The 24512-nt window shown below is 38.2% G+C and overlaps 2 protein-coding genes across 2 annotated transcripts; both read left to right on the top strand.

The window, feature by feature from the left end:
- Nucleotides 1-5534: 5534 nt before the first annotated feature.
- LOC141665780 (uncharacterized) lies at nucleotides 5535-7856 on the top strand. Its single transcript, XM_074471761.1, has 5 exons — nucleotides 5535-6078; nucleotides 6210-6332; nucleotides 6396-6857; nucleotides 7031-7266; nucleotides 7575-7856. The coding sequence occupies exons 1-5, from the start codon at nucleotides 5535-5537 to the stop codon at nucleotides 7854-7856; spliced, it is 1647 nt and encodes a 548-aa protein (XP_074327862.1).
- A 159-nt stretch (nucleotides 7857-8015) lies between these two features.
- On the top strand, nucleotides 8016-8831 carry LOC141665779 (uncharacterized). Its single transcript, XM_074471760.1, has one exon. It carries the CDS (start codon nucleotides 8016-8018, stop codon nucleotides 8829-8831), a length of 816 nt encoding a protein of 271 aa, XP_074327861.1.
- Nucleotides 8832-24512: the final 15681 nt, after the last annotated feature.

Genomic DNA, 24512 nt, shown 5'->3' with positions numbered 1-24512 from the left:
ATGTTGAAATCAAGATTCGACATGAAAGACATGGGACTAGCAAATGTAATTCTGGGAATTTAAATTTCTAGAACAACAGAGGGTCTCGCATTTAGTCAACCACATTATGTTGACAAGATCCTTGAAAAGTTTCTTAAATATGACTTTGAGAAAGTTAGGACACCTGTGGATATGACTTTGCACCTATCCAAAAAGCAGAGGTGTAGCTGTTTCCCAATTAGAATACTCGAGGATAATTGGTAGTCTGATGTACCTCATGAGCTGTACAAGATCAGACATTGCATACTCAATTAGCAAGTTGAGTAGGTTTATGAGTAATCCGGGGACTGATCACTGGAAAACGATCATAAGGGTACTAAGGTACTTGAGGGGAACTCGAGACTATGGACTACACTATGGCAGATACCCAGCAGTATTAGAAGGATATACTGATGCAAACTAGATATCTAGCAAGAAAGCACTTAAGTCTACGAGTGGTTATGTGTTTATATTAGCTGAAACGGCAATATCATGGAAATCCTCGAAATAAACGGTGATAACTCATTCCACGATGGAAGTTGAGTTTGTGGCACTAGATAAATGCGCCGAAGAGGCTGAATATCTACGTCAGTTTCTGGAGGATATTCCAAGATGGCCAAAGCCTGTAACTGCAATAGGGATTCACTGTGATAATCAATCCGCTATTGGCAGAGCACAGAGCACGATGTATAATGGAAAGTCTCGTCATATACGACGATGACACAGTTCCATTAGACAATTGATCTCAACCGGAATTATCACTATTGACTATATACCGTCAAAGGATAATATCGTGGATCCACTAACCAAAGGTTTATCATGAGAAGTGGTTGAGAAATCATCGAGAGGGATGGGCCTTAAGCCTATTGCCTAACAGAATCATGGTAGACACCCAACCATTGCTGACTGGAGATCCCAAGAACTTAGTTCAATGGGACAACTAAATCATGATGACCAAATCACTATGGGGGTAACCCCTGGCCTGTTCCTATTATGAGGAAACAATAAGACCCGTAAGGTACGAGGTTAAGGTTTGAGTTTTTAATGATCTTTGATGAATACATGGAGTTCAGGAGTGAACGCATGGAATTCAGTTGAGTAAACGCGGGTTACTCTATAAGATAAAGATCACCTATGTGGGAGAGAAGTGGGGCCGCTTCAAAGGAGAATTGCAAGGCACAATTCTTTAGAAACTCTTGCAGAACCAGGACGATGTTCCATGGACAAAATGGACATACTCATGAGAGCTGAACGAGTCGAGACGATATAGTGATAAGTATATTATCGTTTACATAAATGGTCGAACAGTTCAAGAACAAGCACGTCTACTGTCTACCAGTAAAGTCGGTATGCTTATTCGAGCGAAGGTTCACAGAGCATTCTCTACCTATCGTATGCTATATCTGATCGAAGAAACTATCACCAAGTCAAGCCTTGTGTCTGTCTGTCTATCTTTCTGTCTGGTGTGTGCTACTAAGATCACCAATCTCACCCATGTGGGGGATTGTTGGAAAATATGGGTATAAGTCCCATATTGGTAAGTCAAATTTTTGAGCATTATGACTAAAAGATGTGTGAGATATGATGATATTCTCTTAATAATGGAAATTATTATTTTCCATTAGAATTGAGCTCAAATATTATGGCATAAATTAATTTGATTTTGTTTCAGATTAATTGATAAGGTGTATGCCTTGATATATTTAATCTGATTCTGTTTCAGATTATTTATGGAATAGAGTAGCTTGCAAGTATTACACTGATTCCATAATTAATGATATTTAATTATGGAAAACAGTAGCGCACAAGTCTATCTACACCTATATAAACACCTCTAAGGCGTTAGGGTTAGACACACCAAAAAACACATTCGCCTCTAAACACAAAACCCTACCTCTCTCTCTCTCTCTCTCTCTCTCTCTCTCTCTCTCTCTCTCTCTCTCTCTCTCTCTCTCTATCGGTGATAGTTTCGTGCCCGTTCAAGCTCGCTTAAGGTGCTCGTTATCCGTAACGCCGCCGCTACCTCGTTTTATCCTGAGAGGCTATCAACTCGCACATACAGTGAGAGGCGAAATAACTTTAAGGAGATAGCTTCAACTGGACTCGAGGATCTCTCTTCTGCTTATATCTTTTCTTTCTCTGTTTGATTTTGTTTACTCACACACACACTTGTTTGATTTATATGTATTAATCGAAGATTGTATTCACAAGATGTAACGTCATATGGGTTGCATGTGTAGGTATACAGTTATATTTATTTAATTTATTCAATTATACTATTATAATAACTACTAATTTCTATAACAAACACAAACACAAGGAACTAGTTAAAAAATTGAACTATTTAAATGATATCAAGTAATAATAAAAGTATTATATTATATATATATGTATAATATAAGAACATGAGCCTCCATCAGGGATAACTTCATAATTTAGATTTGGAGAATTCAAATTTTTAATGTCTATTCTTGTGTACATTTTGTTATTGCCAACAGCTCCAAGTTTTCTGTAATATTTGTATTATTCAGATGATGTTGTATCATACTAATGTTTTGCAAAGGGCAATATTATTGAGTCATTCATGCAACATATGTATGGTATGGTCGTCAAGCCAAGATTGTAAATTCCTAATACTTATCAACTGAAAAAGGAAACAAACAAACAAATACCAAAAAAGGATATATGTAGCAAAAAATTCCTAATACTTATCAATTGAAAAAAGAAGAAATACAAAAATTATAATAAACATTAAGTTGTAAAAAAATTAAAAAGAAGTTAATAACGATAGTAGACATACTATATAAAAAAAGAATTCGGAAGTCACACCAAAATTCACCCAAAATCTTTTTATAAAAAAATTAATATAAAAAGTAGATAAACTAAATTAAAATTTACAGTACTCACCATCTAAAAATTATAGAGTCAACAATATAAATTTTTAATAAATTAAAAATTACAAATAACATATATTTGATGAGTAAAGCAAGTAAAGTAAATAAATCCAAATTAATACTAATGAAAATAATATTATCAACTTATTTATGATTATTTATAAATACTCATATTTTCTATCATTATCTTAATATTGTATTATATCCTATACATAATTGGCGTATATGGTATAATAAACTCATTAAGTGAATATGTATAAATTTAATAATTTTAAAATTAGAAAAATATGAAATTTTAAGCAAAAAAAACAATACAACAACTAAAATAAAAAAACTAATAAAATAAGTTTTAGCAACTAAGAGATGCTCTTCCTTCTCTCTAGAAATGATGTTTCCCGCCTAGCTTTAACACACTAAAATCCAGATCTATTATCCAACAGTTTGTTCACTTTATTGTCCTTTCTTTCCATTTCTGTCTCCCGCTCATCACACTTGTGTTTTCCCCCTCTTTTCTTTTACCATTTCTAGTCATTTCTTTCATCTTTCTTATTCCTTCACCATTGCTGTTCTTTCACGGAGCTCACTATCTCTGCATTTTTTTGTCAATTCTACTTAATTATGGCATCTAGAAACTCAGAACATTCAGGAAGCATGAACTCAGATGAGTTTTCAAACTTTATTGGGCATAATTATGTGGCTCCTCCTTTTCTAGCCTTGCCTGCACCTCACCATGATTTGTTGTTTGAAGAAGTGGCTAATCCCCTTCCATTCTCACCTGACACTCTTAGACGAGTTCAAGAAGATATGAATCTTATTATTGCGGATGGTTCTGCTAGACATGAACCTGGTCCAAGACAAGGTGCTATTTCAACTTATTCCTCCAAGCAATCTCAAACAAGGTCTGTTGACTCTGTTACAAAGCAAGGTAATACCTCTAATCCTGTTCTCGAAGACCAGCAGGATAGTTTTCATGTTCAAAATGGTGTTTTGACTGTATTTGTTCCTAAAGATTCTGTTAATGATGTTAATGTTGATAATGTTAGTTCTGGTGAGTTTGGTAATACCACAGAACCATTTGTATTGTCTACAAAATCCCCTTCCCCTGTGTTGGGTAATTGGAGATCTATTATTGCAAAAAATATCCCATCAGTGGGCACTAGCAATAGCCATAATGTTCAAATTACTTTTAATGAGGATGGCTCTGCAACACTCAAGCCACCTTAGGAATTTCTTGTGAATGCCAGAAAAATGTGGAGCACTAGCATTATAGGTCACTTTATTGGTGGTAGTTTTGATTTTAAATATGTTCGGGATTTTGCTTTCAAATTATGAAAGAACCAAGGTTTGACAGGGGTGTTCTATAGTTCTAAGGGATATTTCACTTTCAAGTTTGCCTCGATTCAAGAAAAGAATGAAATCTTGGCTCTAAACTCGGTTCAAATTGGGGGCAGAACATTGTATTTAGCTCCATGGATGGAAGCAAATAAATTCAAAAAGAATGTTATTGAAATAGTTCCTTGCTGGGTTAAATTCGAAGAAGTGCCACATTCTTATTGGTCCCGGGAAGGCCTTACTTTCTTAGCAAAAGCAGTTGGTACACCTCTGAAATTTGATGAATTTACAGCAAAATTTGAGCCTACAAAGTATGCTTCTGTTCAGGTAATGCTTTCGTATTCCAGTCCTCGGCCTGACTTCATTTGGGTGCCTGTCCAGGATGATTGTGTTGAAGAAGAGCTTGTAAAAGTTAGCATTATTTACCCTCAATTACCTTATTCATGTAGTCATTGCAAAGCATTCGGGAATTCATTCTCTAGATGCATTCATAATCCCAATGCAGTCAAACCAGTCCCAAGGACTAGGCCTGGTGGGGTTAATCCAAGGGCTGCAAAAACTACAAAGATAAGCAATCAAAACAAAGAAAAAATTCCAGGTGATTCAGTCCAGGCTCAAGAAGAAGGGGAGACAGATGTTAACCATGTAGTTGTTGGTGAATTTTTGGGTTGTGACTTGGTTCTTGATGAGGATCAAACCTTGGATGATGTCCAGGTAGATGCAGACCCTGATTTAATTCTTAATGGTGATGATTTAGGGAATTTTGACAAGGATCTGGGTAACAATGTCACGGTTGATAATTTGGAGAATTTGGAAAATGTAAACCAGGTTACTATCACAGTGGGTTTGGTGAGTTCACAGACCAAATTGATCATTTGGTGGAGCCTGTTAACACTTTTGTTGAGGCTGTTGCAGCAAAATCTCCGGGTCAAAAAAGAAGGCGGGGTCATAGCCAGGATGCTGCTCGAGTATCTTTGTCTGCAGTGCCTGCAGCACCCTCATCGCCTGCAGCTCCCACTGCACCCACAACGGCTATAGCACCTAAACACCAAACTCACCCAGTTGTTATTTCTCTCAAAGCATCCAAAGCTGACTTGATTGATGAAGATGGCTTCACCAGGGTTGTCAATAGGAAAAGCCCAACACATAAAAGGAGTTCAAAACTGGTTGTTCAGCCAGTAAGCCTCAGACGTTTACAATGAAATTTGCATCTTGGAATGTGAGCGGTATTAATAAGTCCCCACATCAGAAGGAGCTTCAACAATTCATTTCTGTTAACAATATTGATTTATGGGAGTCTTAGAAACTAAGGTCAAGGTCTCCAATGCTTTGAGCATTTCGAAGAAAATTAACAAGAATTGGCAATGGTTGTTCAACTATGATCGTCACTATAATGGTAGAATTTGGGTTGGGTGGAACCCTAATATTTGGGAGGTTTCTTTGCATTCAAAATCTGTTCAATTTATTACTTGTAATGCTAGGCTCATTGAGAAGAATTTAAATATTATTGTAACTTTTGTTTATGCTTTCAATGATGCAATAGATCGTGTACAACTTTGGGAGTATATTACTTCTACTTGTTCTAGTCCATTACCTTGGACTTTCCTTGGTAATTTTAACTGTATTACCAGTCTTAATAAGGTTCTTGGAGGTCGTGAGCATTGGATTCATGGGATGCAATGTTTCAAGGATTGTTTGGTCAATAGTGGCTTGGAGCCCATGCGTACGGTTGGTGACACTTACACTTGTACTAATAAAAGGTTGCATGGTCCGGTTTTCAAACGTCTTGATCGTATGGTTGCTAATTCCACTTGGTTCAATACTTTCACCGAGGGTAGTGTTTGTGTCAAGTAGCGAGGTATTATGGATCACAACCCTCTACTGTTTGAGGAGCCAATGCAATTTCAGAAATTTGGTAAGCCTTTTCAATTTTTCAATTACATGATTGAAATTCCTGGTTTTTAGATTTGGTTGCTTCTGCTTGGTCTATTCACTGTATTGGCTCCCCTGTTGCCCAGTTTAGTGCAAGACTTAAGCACACTAAATTGTTACTTCGAAAGTTTAATAGAGATCATGGCAATGTTCATAGTAATGTGTAATCTGCCCATGCAAACTTTAAAGTTTTACAAGCATCTTTTGGTTCCACTGTAGACCAGTCTAAATTCATTGAAGAGCAAGAGTTAATCTCTAAACTTAACTTGGATTTGGCTCAAGAGGAATCTCTCTTGCTTCAAAAGGCCAGGGTTAGGTGGCTGCAACTTGGTGATAATAACAATTCCTTTTTTCATAAAAAATGTAAGGTAAATTGGAATCGAAGTAAGGTCTTGTCTCTTCAAGACACTGATGGTCACTTGGTTAATGGTCAGGCTTCCTGTGCCTCTGTAGCTGTGAATTACTTCTCCCAGCTTTTGGGAGCCCCTGCTAATTTTGATGATAATGTTGATCTCTCCATGGTTAATTGTAAAGAAGTCAATGTTGAGCAATCTAGGCTCCTGGTGGCTCCGGTGAATGACACTCACATTTTTGACACTATCAAGAAAATGAAGAAGAACAAGGCCCCTAGGCCTGATGGGGTAAATGTCGAGTTCTTTCTTGCTACTTGGAACATTACAGGTGCTAGCTTTTGTGCAGCTGTTCGGTACTTTTTGATCATGGCTTAATGCCCTCGGGTATAAATTCTACTTTTATTGCCTTGATTCCTAAACTAGTGGCTCTAACTAGAATGCAAGACTTTAGGCCAATATCTTTATGCACTTTTTAATATAAGTGTATTTCGAATATTATAGCCTCTAGACTCAAGAAAATTATGCCTACTTTAGTGGACATTTCTCAATCTGCTTTCATTCCGGGTAGATCAATTTTTGACAATATTCTCCTGGCTCAAGAGTTATTCAGAGGGTATGAAAGGGAGACTGGGGTGCCCAAATGTGCTCTCAAGATTGACTTGCACAAGGCCTTTGACTCTGTTCATTGGAGCTTCATTTTAGCAGTTTTGAAAAGAATGAGATTTCCGAATATCATGGTTGGTTGGATTAAGGCCTGTATTTGTTCTACTAGATTTTCTATCAAGTTAAATGGGGTTGTTCATGGCTACTTCAAGGGCACCAAGGGCCTTCATCAGGGGGACCCTATGTCACCATATATTTTTGCATTATGCATGAATATTCTCTCTTGTATTCTCAACAATACTCCTGAGGGCTTCAAGTATCATTGGCGTTGCAAGGAGCTTCGACTTACTCATCTATTTTTTTGCTGATGATGTCTTGTTTTTCTCTCATGATTCCAAGCAATCTGTTCAGCACATTATGAACTCGATTTCTACTTTCTCAGGTTGGAGTGGGTTGGCTCCAAGAATTACTAAAAGTACTAGTTTCTTGTGCAATTGTGATGCTGACTTTACTAGTTGGTTTGACCTTGTCCATCCCTCGAGGTACATTTCCTGTCAAATTCCTTGGGGTGCCTCTTATTTCATACCAACTGTGTGTGAATGATTGTATGCCTCTAATTGAGAAAATTACCTCTAGATTGCATTCTTGGGCCACTCTGTTACTCTCTCCTGCAGGAAGAGTTATGCTTATCAAGTCGATTGTTCATGCCATAGAAGCTTTTTGATGCATTCACTTTTTGCTGCCTGCTTCTATACATGCCACAATACAGTCTTTACTTACTCGATTCTTGTGGAAAGGAAATATTAACCACAAGGATGGAGCCAAAATAGCTTGGAACATTGTTTGTCTTCCTAGAGAGGAGGGGGGCTTGGGGCTCAAAAACATGGTAGACTGGAATCGGGCTCAAATTGTTCACCATTTGATCAAAGTGGTAACCAAGTCTAGTTCTCTCTGGCCTAAGTGGGTGAATGCCACCGTGTTGAAGCATAAGCATTTCTGGACATTATCAATGCCTACAGATTGTTCCTGGATTTGGAGAAGAGTTTTGAAGCTTCGTAGAGTTGCTCTCCAATTCCTTACTTACTCTATTGGCGGGGGGAGTGATATTTCTTTATGGTTTGATCCTTGGTGGGGAGGTATTTGTTTGGCTGATACTCACAACTCTCCGATCATTTCTCAATGTGGTTTACATCACAATGCTAGGTTGAGCAGTATCATTCTTAATGGTACTTGGAGACTCCCGAGGCCCAATCCTAGGCATCACCACCTGGATCCCTTGCTAACTCAATGGCTCCAAGCTTTTGACTACCCAACTGTCAACTCCAATGGGATGGATACTCTTCTGTGGGATGGCATTAATGCAACCAAAATCAAGACTTGGCACATATGGAATTCGATTAGAAGCAGGGGATACTTGGTGCCTTGGTATAAGGCTATTTTGCATCGTCTTCGGGTCACTCGCTATGCTCACCACCAATGGCTCATGTGTCATGGTAGACTCAACACACTGTCCAGATTGCATAGATTTGGCATTGTAGATTCTGAACAATGTTTTCTTTGTATTAGTGGTAGAGAGACAGATTCGCATTTGTTTGTTCATTGTACTTATAGCAGGTGGATTCTGTCTCAGCTCCTTGGCATGTTGGGCATCTCGATTATTGGGGATACTTGGCTATCCATGCTCATTAATTTAGGCTGATATTCAGGACGGGCCTCGGAGTTTACTTGCTTTGTGCCTGGTCCAGGTTTTTTGCTATCATATTTGGAGGGAACGCAACGCGCGTGTGCACAACAAGGGCGTCTTTGGCCCATCAAAGCTCTTGCAAGGGATGTTGATTGACTTGGTGGCTAGGCTCTATAGTTCTGTTTGGTTTAGTAATTTAGCTTGTACTAGGCCAGATTTACATTCGTGTATTTCTTGTATTTCCTTGTAGTTAGCATTTTGTTGTTATTTTGGCTTTCTATCCTCAATCTCCTTTTGAGATTGGCTATAGATAGCACCCTCTCTATGGCCTGTCATAGAGCATAGGGTAGATCCCTCACGTTCCTTGGTTTTTGTTGATATATGCTTAAATTAGTAAAAAAAAATAGAGTTAGAGATGTCATTTTATAATTTTTTTTCAAAAAAATAAATTAATTTAATTCAATATTAAAAGTTCAAATAAAATATTTATAAGATATCAAGTGCATTGCAAACAGATTTCAAAAAGTTAAAGAAACAAACAAACAAATAAGAAGAACAAATACATAAAAAACTTAAAAATGTGCAAATAAATTATATTAATTAATTAATACTTTACACCAAATATTACAACAAACAAACATTACATTAAAATATAACTAAAAAATAAATCAAAAAATATATTAGGTGTGAAAGTAATATAAGCAACATTTTAAATATTTTATATACACATGCGTCATTGAAATAAAGAAATAATAAAAAAGATAATTTATATGATAAAAATAGTAGGCATACTTTATAAAAGAAGAATTCACATTTAATTGGAAGTCACACCAAAATTCACACCAAAATTCACCCAATTTTTTTTATTAAAAAGTTTTTAATATAAAAAATAGAAAAAATAAATTAAAATTTACAATATCCACCATCTGAAAATTATAGTTAAAAATATAAAATTTTAATAAATTAAATATTACATAAAACAAAAATTTTATGAGTAAATCAAGTAAAGTAAACAAATCCAAATTAATACAAATAAAAATAATATTATCAACTTATTTATGATGATTATAAAATCTCATATTTTCTATCATTATCTTAATATTATATTACATGATTGGCGTAAAGTACAAAAATAAAAATTTAATTGTATATGGTATAATAAATTTATTAGGTGAATATGTATAAATTTAATAATTTTAAAATTAGAAAGATATAAAATTTTAAGCAAAAAACAATACGACAACTAAAATAAAGAAATATTAATAAAATAAGTTTTAGCAACTAAATAGAGTTAGAAATGTCATTTTATAATTTTTACAAAAAAAAATTAATTTAATTCAATATTAAAAATTCATATAAAATATTTATAAAATATTCCGTACATTGCACGAGGATAAAACTAGCACAGAGATAAAACAATAAAAAGTAAAGTCGGACACAATTGCACGTTCACTTTTTATCTTTATAAAGTCCTGGGAGAATAACAAGTTTAAAAGAAAATCTTTACCTGGATTGCTTTCTTTTGAACCAAATCTATAGTTATATGAAAACAACTAAATTATGAGTTTTATGATACATACATTGTGTACTCCCTCCATCTCATTTATTATCCATCTCATTTATTATGTTCTGTTTTGACTTTCATGTAATCAAATTCACTAGCTTTTGATTGATAATTAGGAAAAATATATGTATTATTTTAAAAAATTGCAAAATACATTTTAAAGAGAATTAGATATAATTTCTAATGATATAAGTTTTGAAATTTATTTAATAATAAATTAAATATAATTTGTGGTTAAAATATGATAAAGTTAGTTATAGATTAGTCAAAAATGACATATAATATGAGATGGAAGGAGTATTATTGATGGGGTGCTATCTTAATTAAGTGACAATTAGCAATTGCTTAAACTAATATAAAGCTTTGGTCAAATTTTATTTACAACAATATAATTTAGACATATATAGAGAGGCAAAAGTATGTAGTAATATATAGAGTTTGAGTGGACATGGATTCTTTTGTGTTTTTAAAGTTTAAATCTCTAATAAATTTTTCCTACATGAAGAACATGTGTGGTTTGAATGGAATATAAGTAATGCATGGCATCAAATACTAAATATATGTTTACCTAAACCCCGTTATACCCAAAATTTGGCATTGGATTGACTCGGGTCAAATGCGGATTAAGTTTAGTCAAAATCGGTATTGCATTGTAAAAGGTAAGGACGCGTCCAGGCACAGAGGACGCGCCAACATTTGAGAAGATATTTTATGGTCTGGTGATGACGAAGTTTGGGAGTGCATGATTAGGGAAGGACACGCCCAAGCGTTGTAGACGCGTCCACCATGGTGAAAAGTATCAGGCAATTATGGTCTTGTGGCAATGGAAGCTGGAGGACGCGCCTGTCTTGCTTAGGACGCGTTCTGTGTAGTGGAATGCTGAGCGCGGCGGTTTATGAGGAGACAATATAGGCTTCATAAAGGTGAGGACGCGCCCAGGGTCTTAGGACGCGTCCCGTGCTTGGTCTATGTATTCTCAATGGTGGTTTCATGGCAAAACTTGCATGAAGAGGAGCGGTGGAGATTATTTTTACTAATGTATTTATTGCAGGTACTCTTTGAAGAATTCCCTTCTTGAGACGGTCAAGGAGGGGGATGTCCGTGAAAAGCTTGAAGGCCTCTAGGGGTATGCCTGATGATTGAAGGCCTCCTCCTGTATTCAACGGGTGTCCTCGTTGGGGATGCGGGGTTAACATTGGTGTATGTTTTGGGAACTCTGTTCTTGTATTTAACGGGTGTCCTCGTTGGAGAACTTTGGAGTCATCCTGCACTTTGCACCCAAGAGCTTGGGATCACCTGTCCTGTTATCTGGTGGGTTATCCTCATTTGGGGGACAGGGATGCGTCCGGCACTTGGGGTGAACCGTGGCTATACCTGCGTCCATAAATCAAGGGAGATAGCTGTAGCGGGGTGTTATCCTTGCGCAGGGAGATGCACTATCCGTGAAGTCCTGCGATTACGGAAGAGCCTTGGGCCTTCGCGGTTGGACCTCATAGTTGGACATTCCTAAAACTAGCGAAAGACGGACTTTGGATGGGCTTCTACCAGGCCTAGGAATAAGAAGTCTAAGCCCATTAGATTTATTGTTCCACAAGAACTACGTCAGACTTGATCCCTATATAAAGGGTACGTAGGCATATTGAGGGGGTAAGAAGTTGAGAGCTGATAAGAGAGCCACCACTTACCCTGATCAATCTCAGCCTAAAATAATCATAAACCACCACACACCGCTTGATTTTCCCGTGAAGTACCACCGTCATAGATCTTAATTCCGGCGAGAAACCTCAATCTTTGTTGTTACCAGATTCCTCCATCAACAAATTGGCGCTAGAAGGAGGGGTGCAGATTAAGATCGTAATCTTGGGAGGAAAAGATTTCTTACAATAATGATAGAAGTTCTTATGATGGAAGTGACAACATATATGAAGGAGAAGGCGAGGGAGGCTACGCTCGCCAAGAACCCTACGTGCCCAAAAACATGGCAGATCCACCGAGAGCTCCGGATATGGGAGGGACACCTCCAGTTCTCATCAGCAACGCTGATATCTTGGAGCATCTGTACCGCATGGGGAATACTCTTAATAGTTTTCACTCAAGGCTGAATACGGTGGAGCATCGCAAAACAAGGAAAGGTCGTCGTTTTCCTCATCGAGGGCCACACCGTGGGGAAGGCGCCCGTAGTTGAAGGAGATGCTCAGGCCCGCGGGGAAAACCCGTGGATCACTCCGTGACACTTGGAATATTCTGATGATGTAGAACCTATTATGGAGCTTGTTGATGAGGACACTGACGGTAGAGAAAGGCCTCGTCTTGTCAATCAGGTCGTGCCGCACCCCATAGGTCTGGGCGCACGATGGACGAGCGTTGTCATGCGGGAAATACTCAGAATCAAGATGAGGAAGGAAGAGATTTTTCAACCTTAAAAAAAAGGCTTGGCATAAGGTTAGAGGATGACGATTTGAGAATGCTGCTGGTAGAATGGCAAAAGGAAGGAAACGCTGGAGAAGCGAGACCCCGTGACACAATATGTGTGCCCCCTATATACCAAAGGGATGATAGGGTGCAGCACCGCGAGCACGAGCGTACCCCTTGGCGAGGAAGGTTCGGCAATTATTGAGGCTATCAAAAGAATGGGCGAGGAAGGATGGGATATCCATATGGAAGGGCACCTTACAATGGTAGGAGAGATAGCGCGCTCTTCACTGAAGAAGCTCCTGTCGTTGTTCCTGTAGCTTCTCACAGTGCTACGGGCAATGGTTCCAGGACGCGTCCTCATGACCGGGACAGCGTACGAATTCAAGAAAGGTTGCAGAATAATGAGGAAGTACTATGACGCGGCCCGGAGGAACCCCGCGTGCGGAACAATGTTCAAAATCAAGATGGTAACATATCGCAGCCGCAACCTTAGGGCGAGGGGCGGCGAGATCCACCGCTACACCCGGGGGGTAATCAAGGGGAACCGCAATAAGTCGCAGAGCAACCCCAACAGCCTAATGTTCAAACTATTCCTGGAGTAGGTACGTTTAATGTGAACGATCTTAAGAGGTTGCTCAACCATCTTGAAGGAGGAAGAGTAACGGTGACTGTGCAAGCTCCTTCTCCTTTTGTTGCTGTTGTGAGGGAGGCGCAATTACCGGCCGGATATAGGAACACAACCAATGACTTGCGTTTTCATGGGAACTCTGACCCTGTGGAGTTTCTGGGGTGTTTCAACATTGAGATGGATGTATATCAAGTACCTAATTTGGCTCGATGCCATCTCCTGGCGGCCACCTTGTGTCGTTAGCCGATGTACTTGCACAGGCGGAATCGTTTAAAGCAATTTAACAGTCACTTGTAGAAATAAAAAAGAATGATAACGCCCACAACTCCAAGGGGCGAACCAAGAGGAGAGATAAATTCGTGAGCCCGGATTATCAACGGAATGCCAGAAGCCCTAATAGGGTGAACACCGTGAACACGCAGAGAGAATGGAGCCCACTGTCGAACTATAAAAGGAGAGTAAGCAACTACACTCCAGTGGCAGCGTCCATCGATCATATCTTCGAGGTGAACAAGGATAGAGGAATCTTCAAGAAACCATACCGTCTGACTTCATGGTAGAGTAGAGATAAAAAGAAGTATTGCGATTACCATGAGTCTACCGGTCATGACACCCATGAGTGTCGTCACCTGAAAGATAAAATTGAAGAGTTGATCAAGGAAGGATACCTGGGAGAATGGATTGACAAGGTGAAATGACGCAGGGGGAATGATGACAAGGGAAAGATGAAAGGCAACCCCCCCGAGAAGAAGACATTGAAAAGACAGCGGAGGTTAAGTTCCAGAGAGCTGGTAGTATCAGGGCAATTTTTGGAGGACACCCCTTTGTCGGTGACAGTAATCGGGCGTTGAAAAGAAATGCAAAAATATTACGTTCAGGGAGAGAGAGTCAAGATGGGTACATCATCCCTATAATGATGCACTGGTAATAACTATGCTTATCAGGGCAATGAACGTGCATCGGGTCTTCTTGGACAACGGGAGCTCTACGAACATCCTGTATTACAGCACGTACAAAAAATTGGGTTTCCCGGATAGCGACATGTATTTTGAAGATGCACACATCTATGGCGTTCAGAGTGATAACCTCGATACATCACTTGATGATAAAGTTCCCAACGCCTATCGGAGTAGACAGTCTGAGAGGGTCGCAATATGAGTCACGCGACTGCTATCACAAGGCTGTTAAAGAATTCCGTAGGAGAAGATACGAGGGAAAGGGTCTTCCATTTGAGGGTGCGGAGGATATTCATGCAAAACCAAGTGGAGAGGTTCATGCCCACTATTTCATAGAAGACCCAGAGGAGGAAGAAACCCGTACCATCGGGACCCCTGTTTTGATATTGGGGAATGTTTCGAGGATCTGTAGTGTGGAAGAAGTTGTAGTGAACCATATAAAGGAGATCATGTAGAAGGAGGTTAACGAGGAAAAGTTGGAAGGAAGAAGTGATATTTTGCAAAGTCTCGAAAATAACTTCAAGGTGGATGCTCCTCAAAAAGAGGACGCGCCCTTGAAGAGCAAAAATGGAATTGAGGATGATGCTCCTCAAAATGAGGACGCGCCCTCCATACCTGCGTTGCACAAAACCATGCCTTGTCTTGAGGTAGATGCACCTACTCATGGGCACACGCCCTCGGATAAAAAAATGGGCGTGGAGGACCCCCGTGACTTTGATTTTGATTTGGATCCCAGGATCCCTATGCCCGCCGAAAAGACGGGGCCAGCCGAAGACACAATATATGTTCCAGTTGACAAAGATAACCCGAGAAAGGGTTTGAAAGTGGGATCCCATTAGGTGATGAAATGAGAGAAAGTCTTACCCGCTTCTTGATTGTAAATCTCGATGTCTTCGTATGGAGTCATTCAGACATGGTGGGAATCGACCCAGGAGTAATGTGTCACCGGTTGAATATTTTCCTGAATTGTATGGGCATACGTCAAAAACATCGCCCCGTGAGCGGGGAAAGGGCGATAGCATTAAAAGAAGAAGCAGACCGATTGTTGGAGGTGGGACTAATCAAAGAATCTTACTACCCCGAATGGCTTGCAAATCCAGTGCTCGTAAAAAAGCCGAACAGGAAGTGAAGGACGTGTGTGGATTTCACAGATCTCAACAAGGCATGTCCAAAGGATAGTTTCCCGCTCCCACGAATTGATCAGTTGGTTGATGCAACGACAGGGCATCCCTTGCTAAGTTTCATGGATGCATATTCGGGTTACAATCAGATCCCCATGTATGGTCCCGACCAAGAGCATACATCCTTCATCACCGACAGGGGGCTATACTGCTACATAGGAATACTGTTTGGATTGATTAATGCTGGTGCAACCTATCAGCGGTTGGGGAATATGATGTTCCAAAACCAGATTGGGAGAACCATTGAGGTGTATGTGGATGATATGTTGGTAAAATCCAAGGAGGTGAATGACCATATTGAACATTTGATGAAAATGTTTAACATTCTAAGGAGGTTTCGCATGAAGTCGAACCCACAAAAATATGTATTCGGCGCGGAGTCGGGTAAGTTTCTCGGGTTCATCGTCAACCATCGGGGAATCGAGGCCAATCCCGCAAAGATTAAAGAATTGCTAGATATGAAATCACCCGCCAATGTGAAACAGGTGCAAAGTTTAACTGGGAGGATTGCCGCGTTGAATCGATTTGTTTCCAAATCTTCTGACAGATGCAAGGAGTTCTTTAAGGCGATTAAGTTTGCAGGGAAAGATTTCATATGGACACCAGAATGCGAAGAGGCTTTCAGAAGGATCAAGGAACAACCGGGAAACCCCCCCATGTTGTCAAAACCGTTAGATGGAGAATCTCTAATACTGTACCTCGCGGTGTCGGAATATTTAATCAGCGCTGTTCTGGTAAGGGAGGAAGATGGGCAACAGTCACCAGTGTATTATGTGAGCAAGCGATTACATGACGCTGAGACTTGCTACACAAGCATGGAGAAACTGGTTTATGCCTTGGTCCTTGCGTCAAGGAAATTAAGGCCGTACTTCCAGGCCTATAGAATTGAAGTCCGCACAGTATATCCACTACGGCAAGTCCTTCACAAGCCAGAATCATCAGGGAGGATGTTGAAATGGGCCATAGAATTGGGACAGTTTGACTTGGAATATATGCCTCGTACAGCAATTAAAGGACAAGCCTTAGCCGATTTTTTGTTAAAATTTGATTCTGCGGTTGATGATAAGGCTTTGGTGGTGTTGCAGCCCCCTCGTAATGAAGAATCTTTAGAAGAGTTTCCACATCCCTGGTGGATCTTACATGTAGATGGGGCAGTTAACAATGGAGGAGCAGGTGCAGCCATAGTACTCGTGTCTCCAGAAGGCCATCATCCGATGACTGCAATTCACTTCAAATTTTATGCGACAAATAATGACGTGGAGTATGAAGCATTGATTAATGGCTTAAAGAACGCTTTGGAAATGAGGGTGCGAAACCTAATTGCGAGGAGTGCTTCAGAGCTGGTGGTGAATCAGTTTAATAGGGGCTTTCAAGCGCGAGGCCCGCGAACAGAATTATACTTGAGATGCACGCAGCGCTTGATCGGAAAGTTCAAAGATTTTAGGTTGGAATGTGTACCACGGGAAAAGAACAGTAACGCGGATGCTTTAGCAAAAATGGGGTCACAGCAAGAGGCTGTGTTATTGGGATCCATACCTTTAAAGATTCAGGAAATTCCTAGCATCCCAAAGATGGAGGCGATGCAAGTAGATGAGGCTCCCAAGGAAACATGGATGACGCCCCTTCTTTCCTACATTCACAAGGGAACACTCCCTGAGGATAAGTTCAAGGCTCGTCGACTTTGCTACCAGGATGCGAGGTATGTGGTGTACGATGAAGTTCTGTATAAGAGAGGCTTTAATCAACCACTGCTCAGATGTGTTGATGAAGAAGAAGGAAATTACATCTTGTGGGAGGTGCATGAAGGAATTTGTGGTAATCACTCGGGGGGTAACTCATTAGCGATGAAAGTTTTGTGCCAAGAATATTATTGGTGAAAGGAATATGTCCTAAGTCCAATCATGTATTAGGATTTATGAATAACTTTTTATGTAATCTGTTTTGATTTCATTGATATTAATAAAAGACTTGTTTTGTTTTTATTACGGGCTCTATCTATTTAAGTGTTTAAATAAGATATACCATAGTTTAGAGTAAAGCTTTTTTATGGATTATGATGAGATCATAATAGTAAGACCTAAAAGATGATAAATCTAAACTTAAATAGTTCCTGGTCGTAGGATTACTAACTGGTAATTAATAATCCGCAGAGATCGGTACATACTATGCTTGCTTCATTATGAAGGATGTCTGTTCTCATAGATATTTGTGTGGTGACACTATAGCTAGTATGTAGGTGCTTATTATAGAATAAGTTCACTGAACATGACTCGCACAGCTGAAAATGACTCGCAGAGCTGAACAACTGATGGAGTTCACTCACGTGTCAGCAGTTGTTCACATAGTGATAGTTGTACAAGTATCCTTAGACTTGAGGTCATCATAGTCATCTTGTGTACACTGAACTATGCTTTGGTTTAGTTCTTAGTCTCCAGGGACAATTATTAGGGCTCTACTGGATATAGGAATTTGTACACGAAGATAGTGTATGATCAATAAAGGATCTACCCCTTCCAGTGAAGGAAGCAAATGTTCAAGGCTGATCCACTTATACTAGTTCAGGAATCTCTGGCCAGAGTAAATGAAATTAGAAAGGAGTTTCTAATTTGCATAGAACTAAGCATAGTAAATGGTAAGCAAGTGATTGAATTAGATAGGCTAAACACGAGATCCATGCCTTGTATTTAATCGGGACATTGTAGGGTAGAAGGAGTTTATTGTACGGTAACTATTCACTGAATAGGTTCTTGGTATTCTAAGCAGTGAATTCATATTATCGGGATAGTCGCGATATGCTGAGAAGTATCCCTCACGATGTAGAATAAATGTGATTAATTAATTAATCATATTTAATAAATTAGAGAATTTATATAAATAATGATAAAATAGTTTTATTATTATTTGTTTCTACTACTGGCTTAATATTGAACCTACAGGGTCACACCATAAAAAGAGAATGATTTAATGGTGGAGGAATTAATTAATAATGGCTAATAATTATTTATTTGTGAAATAAATAATTAATTGGCAAATTTAATAATTGATTAAATGAGATTTAATTGATTATAAATTAATTAAGAAAAGTTCTTAATATTATTAATTAAGGATTTAATTTTTGGAAATTAAATCAAGAGAGAGAATTATTTCTAAAGTGTTTAGAAAAAGGATTAATAATTAAAAGGTGTTTTAATTATTAATGAGAATAATAAATGGGATAATAATAATAATATTTATGGGAAAATTTGAGCTGAAAATTTTGCCTATAAATATACTATTATAGACCCTATATTTTATTCGTACCCCAAAAAACCCAAAAAGTTTGGAAAACCCAATTCTCTCCACCTCATTCCTCCTCCTTAACATCGTTTTCTTGGTGGATACCGGTGGAGTGCTTCACACTTGAGGAGCAACTGCTAAGGATCTCTGATCGTTGTCTCCGAATTATTTTAAAGGTTAGATTTGATCCCTATGTTTTTACCACGATTTATATGCTTTTATTTGGATTTTGTATGTGTAAAAGTGTTTTACCATGCCTCCGCTGTGATTAAAATCCATCAGATTGGTATCAGAGCATAGGTTGTATGCATATAGATCTGTGGTAAAAATTTGAGAATTTTATGTGCTTGTATGAATTAATTATGATTTTTACAATTTATATCATGGATTAATTTTGTATGATGAGAAATCGTTTCTCAGAATAATTTTGAATGTTGATCTGGGTTCTACAAGTGTTGTAGATCGTCTGGGTATTTTTTTAATAATTTTATGATGTATAGATTTTTTATTATAAATTTTTGAAATTCTTGCAATTAAAATTCATAATTAAATAAGTAAATATATGTATATAAAGTATATATATATGTTTGTATCATCTGCTGCTGTAAAGAAAAGCATCTGTTGAATGCTTTTTGCTAACTGCACGGGAAAAGACAGACCAGAACAGAGAATGTCAGGCGGCACATTGTGCGAGGAAAAAGACGGCGGTTGCTGCAGGAAAAAAAAAGGTGTCGCGCATTCCGGGAATGCGTTACACCTTGTGGCGGATTCACGGAATGCGTTACACCTTTTAATGGCTTAAAAGGGTTGTAACGCATCACCGGAATGCGTTACAGGGCTTGTAACGCGTTACAGCCCGACTGTTTACATTAAAATTGATTTTCTGGGAGTTTTGTAACTCCGTTTTAGGCGTGCAATATACCGTTGGATTTGTTTTTTCAAGACGAATCTAATGGAGTGATCAATTTTAGTTTATATAAAAGTTTTGAACTGTTTATATTTCCGAAAGTGTTTTAAAGTTGTTTTTAATTGCTTTTAAATGCTTCATGTGATACATAGAGATGTATAATGCTTAGACTAATGTACTAGATGATATAACATGCCTACCTTGATGTTTATTCATGTTTATATATGTGATATATGCTTAGTTTATCATGCGATGATATATTTAGGTGAACTTAAATGAACATAAGGCGTTTGTTAGACAACCTAGTATAGTGAAATTATTTCATAACTTTAATAACAATATTATGAATACAATCATGAGATTCTTGTGTTTGTGAAACACGTAATTGAATATGAATTTTCGATATGAGAGAAAGGATGATTCTGTCAACAACAGATTTCTATCTGTAAGAAAGGGTTATTAAGTGACGCCTCTTGACAATGCTCCACCAGATCTGGGAATCATCTGATTATTGATTATTGATTTGAAATATTTAATTTAAAAGGAAGAATCTCTTTATAATATGATTATGATTGTAACGTAATATAATCCCTCTAAAATTAAATAATATCAAGTAGTAATTGGCCAATGATACAACGGGCTTGTGTCGGTCATAGCCTTCCAACATGATAAAAAGTAGTTCTTATTTTTAAATCATTGTCGTTTCGTGCCACAGCCGAGGACTTTGATTTCGAAATAAGAAATACTTGTCTATTACATAGAGATGTGTATATTGAATAAGAATCTAAAGGTCGGTATGTGCCACAGCCGTGGGCCTTTGGGGACTGATTCAACTGTACGGAATGTTGGGTTAGACTTGACGTAGAATATTGAGTTTGTCGTGCCACAGCCGTGACTCAATTATTCAAGAGGCTAAAGTTTGATTAGGGAATAACATTAGATGTAATTGACAAGAGTTGTCTGCCTATTGAACATTACATGGCGTTTCGTGCCACAGCCGGGGTTGTGTAATGGAATGTAGGATCCCTATTCCCACTAGCATTATGAATGCTTAATTTTTCACGTAGGGGGTTGAATAAATTAGATAAACTAGTGGGAGCCACTTATGAATAAAGACCCGATTCATATAGTATTTTAAAATGAAATCAAATATTTGCTGAGTGTTTTTATGTGTTTATCATTTATAGATTTATAATATACATTGTGTCTTCTGCACTATCACTAAGGAGCATACTGGATGCTCACAAATTGACTGGTCCTAATTATGCTGACTGGCTTCGAAACTTGAGAATTGTTCTCAGAATTGAGAAGCTGAAATACGTGATTGACTCACCTAAGCCTACTGAACCTGCTAGTGATGCACATAATGATGAACATGTTGTGTATCGTAGGTGGATAGATGATGCAAATGTTGCTCAATGCATCATGCTAGCTTCCATGAACATTGAGCTACAATAGCAACATGAGCATATGGATGCTCACACTATCCTCATGCATCTACAAGAGTTGTATGATGTGGCGGGGAGGACAGCTCGATATGAGATATCGAAGGAGCTGTTCGGTTGTAGGATGTCAGAGGGATCATCTGTGAATGCCCATGTACTTAAGATGATCAATTTGATTGAAAGTCTTGGACAACTTGGTTTTGCCATGGATGGGGAGCTGAGCCAAGACTTGGTCTTGCAATCACTTTCGAGTTTGTTCTCGCAGTTTGTTGTGAACTTTCACATGAATAAGTTGGATGTCAGCCTGCCTGAACTCCACAACATGTTGAAAACTGCAGAATCAAATTTTCCCCCTAAGAAGAGTTCTGTTCTTCTAATTGGTGAATGTTCCAATCCTAAGAAAAGGAAGAGGAACTCTTCCAAGAAGAAGAAAGTAGGTGAAGAAAAGCCGGTTCCACCAAAAGCTGAAGACCCCAAAAGCAAAGTTGTTTGCTTTCACTGTAACAAGGTGGGGCACTGGAAGAGGAACTGCAAGGTTTACCTTGCAGAATTGAAGAAGAAGAAGGGTAGTGAGACTACCGCTTCTGATTTAGGTATGTTCATGATAGAAGTGAATATGTCATTAAATCAAATTTCTACTTGGGTATTAGATACCTCATGTGGTTCTCAAATCTGCAATTTGTTGCAGGGACCAAGGAGAAGTAGGACTCTTGAGGAAGAGGAGGTGATTCTACTGATGGGAAATGGAGCAAGAGTTGCTGCTGAAGATGTAGAATCATTTCATTTAAATATGCCTACGGGCAAGACTATTGTTTTAAATAATTGTTATTTTGTTCCCTCGATTGTGAGGAATATTATTACAATGTTAGACTTGGCTGGATTTTCATTTATTATTGAGAATAATGAATGTTCTATTCTTAGAGATAATATTCTTTATGGACGTGGTACTTTAAATAATGGTCTGTATAAATGTGACATAATTTAATTCAGATTGAACAAACTAATAAAAGAAAAGGGATGATGAAAATCTCACTTCATAGTGGCACTGCAGTCTCCATTTAGTAAACATGGAGAGAGGACTACAAATTTGCTAGGAATGGTACACACAGATGTATGTGGACCAATGTCTAAGCAAGCCATGGGTGGATTTTAATACTTCATTACTTTCATAGATGATAGATCTAGATTCGGATATGTGTTTGATGAAACACAAGTCTGAAGCCTTTGAAAAGTTCAAAGAGTATAAGTATGAAGTGGAGAAACAAACCAAACATAGTATTATAATTCTTCGATTAGATCGAGGTGGTGAATAATTTAATGGAGTGTTTCTAGATTATTTCAAAGTAAATGGTATAGTCTCCCAGTGGACTCCTTCAGATTGGTATCTGAAAGGAGAAATCGAACTTTGTTAGACATAGTTCGGTCCATGATGAGCTATGCAAATCTTCCAGTATTCCTACGGGGTTATGCATTGGAAACCTCAGCATATTTACTGAATAAGGTGCCTTCCAAATATGTTCCTCAAATTCCGTATGAGATATAGAAAGAAAGGAAACTGAGTCTTAAACACGTTAAGATTTGGGGATGTCCAGCTTATGTCAAGTAAGTTGACCCAGATAAGCTGGAATATCGATCCGCAAAATGTAGTTTTGTGGGATATCCTAAAGAGACTTTAGAGTATTACTTTTACACCGATAATCAGGTGTTTGTATCCAGACATGCTACCTTCTTGGAAAAGGAGTTTATCCTTGAAGGAAACAGTGGGAGCAAAATGGAACTTGATGAAGTTCAAGAAGCACAAACTACTACGGATCAAGTGGAAACACCTGTTCTGACTGAATAACCTTCTGTGGAACAGCCCATTCGTAGGTCAGGGAGAGTGTCTCGCCAACCTGAGAGGTAATATGGCCTTGTCATTGAGAATGACAATGAGTTGTCGATCATTGATGATGACGACCCTGTGACCTATAATGAGGCTATGAGTAGTGTTGACTCAGAGAAATGGCATAGTGCCATGAAATCCGAAAAGGAATCTATGTATACGGTATACGAAAGAATGATTGGAGCAGATGGCCAGGTGGAGACCTATAAGGCCAGGCTTGTGGAAAAAGGATTCAAATAAAGGCAATGGATTGACTTTGATGAAACCTTTTACCTGTAGCCCTGTTAAAATCAGTTCGGATTTTGCTTGCGATTGCTGCTTACTACGACTATGAGATCTGGCATATAGCCAGATGGTTTTCTTTCCAAGGGAAATGAAAACCTAGTGTGTAAGATACTGCGAACCATATGTGGTTTAAAACAAGCTTCTCATAGATGGAATATCCGTTTTGATGAGACAATCAAAGAGTTTGATTTTATCAAAAACGTAGATGAACCATGCATCTACGAAAGGGTTAGTGGGAGCGCGGTAACATTTCTTGTATTGTATTGAAATAGAGTTGACATACATAACAACATAGCAGACCCACTCACAAAGCTACTTTCTGAAAGTCACTTTGATCATCATAAAGACTAGATGGGTATTAGATACCGGAGTGATTGGCTTTAGTACAAGTGGGAGATTGAAAGGAATATGTCCTAAGTCCATTCATGTATTAGGATTTAGGAATAACTTTTTATGTAATCTGTTTTGATTTCATTGATATTAATAAAAGACTTGTTTTGTTTTTATTACGGGCTCTATCTATTTAAGTGTTTAAATAAGATATACCATAGTTTAGAGTAAAGCTTTTTATGGATTATGATGAGATCATAATAGTGAGACCTAAAAGATGATAACTCTAAACTTAAATAGTTCCTGGTCGTAGGATTACTAACTGGTAATTAATAATCCGCAGAGATCGGTACATACTATGATTGCTTCATTATGAAGGATGTCTGTTCTCATAGACATTTGTGTGATGACACTATAGCTAGTATGTAGGTGCTTATTATAGAATAAGTTCACTGAACATGACTCGCACAGCTGAAAATGACTCGTAGAGCTGAACAACTGATGGAGTTCACTCACGTGTCAGCAGTTGTTCACATAGTGATAGTTGTACAAGTATCGTTAGACTTGAGGTCATCATAGTCATCTTGTGTATACTGAACTATGCTTTGGTTTAGTTCTTAGTCTCCAGGGACAATTATTAGGGCTCTACTGGGTATAGGAATTTGTACACGAAGATAGTGTATGATCAATAAAGGATCTACCCCTTCCAGTGAAGGAAGCGAATGTTCAAGGCTGATCCACTTATGCTAGTTCAGGAATCTCTGGCCAGAGTAAATGAAATTAGAAAGGAGTTTCTAATTTGCATAGAACTAAGCATAGTAAATGGT

Source organism: Apium graveolens, chromosome 6 (assembly GCF_009905375.1).
Source record: "Apium graveolens cultivar Ventura chromosome 6, ASM990537v1, whole genome shotgun sequence".
NCBI classification, from domain to species: Eukaryota; Viridiplantae; Streptophyta; class Magnoliopsida; order Apiales; family Apiaceae; genus Apium; species Apium graveolens.
The sequence above is the reverse complement of the archived record's forward strand: the minus strand, read 5'-3'. Positions and strand labels throughout refer to the sequence as shown.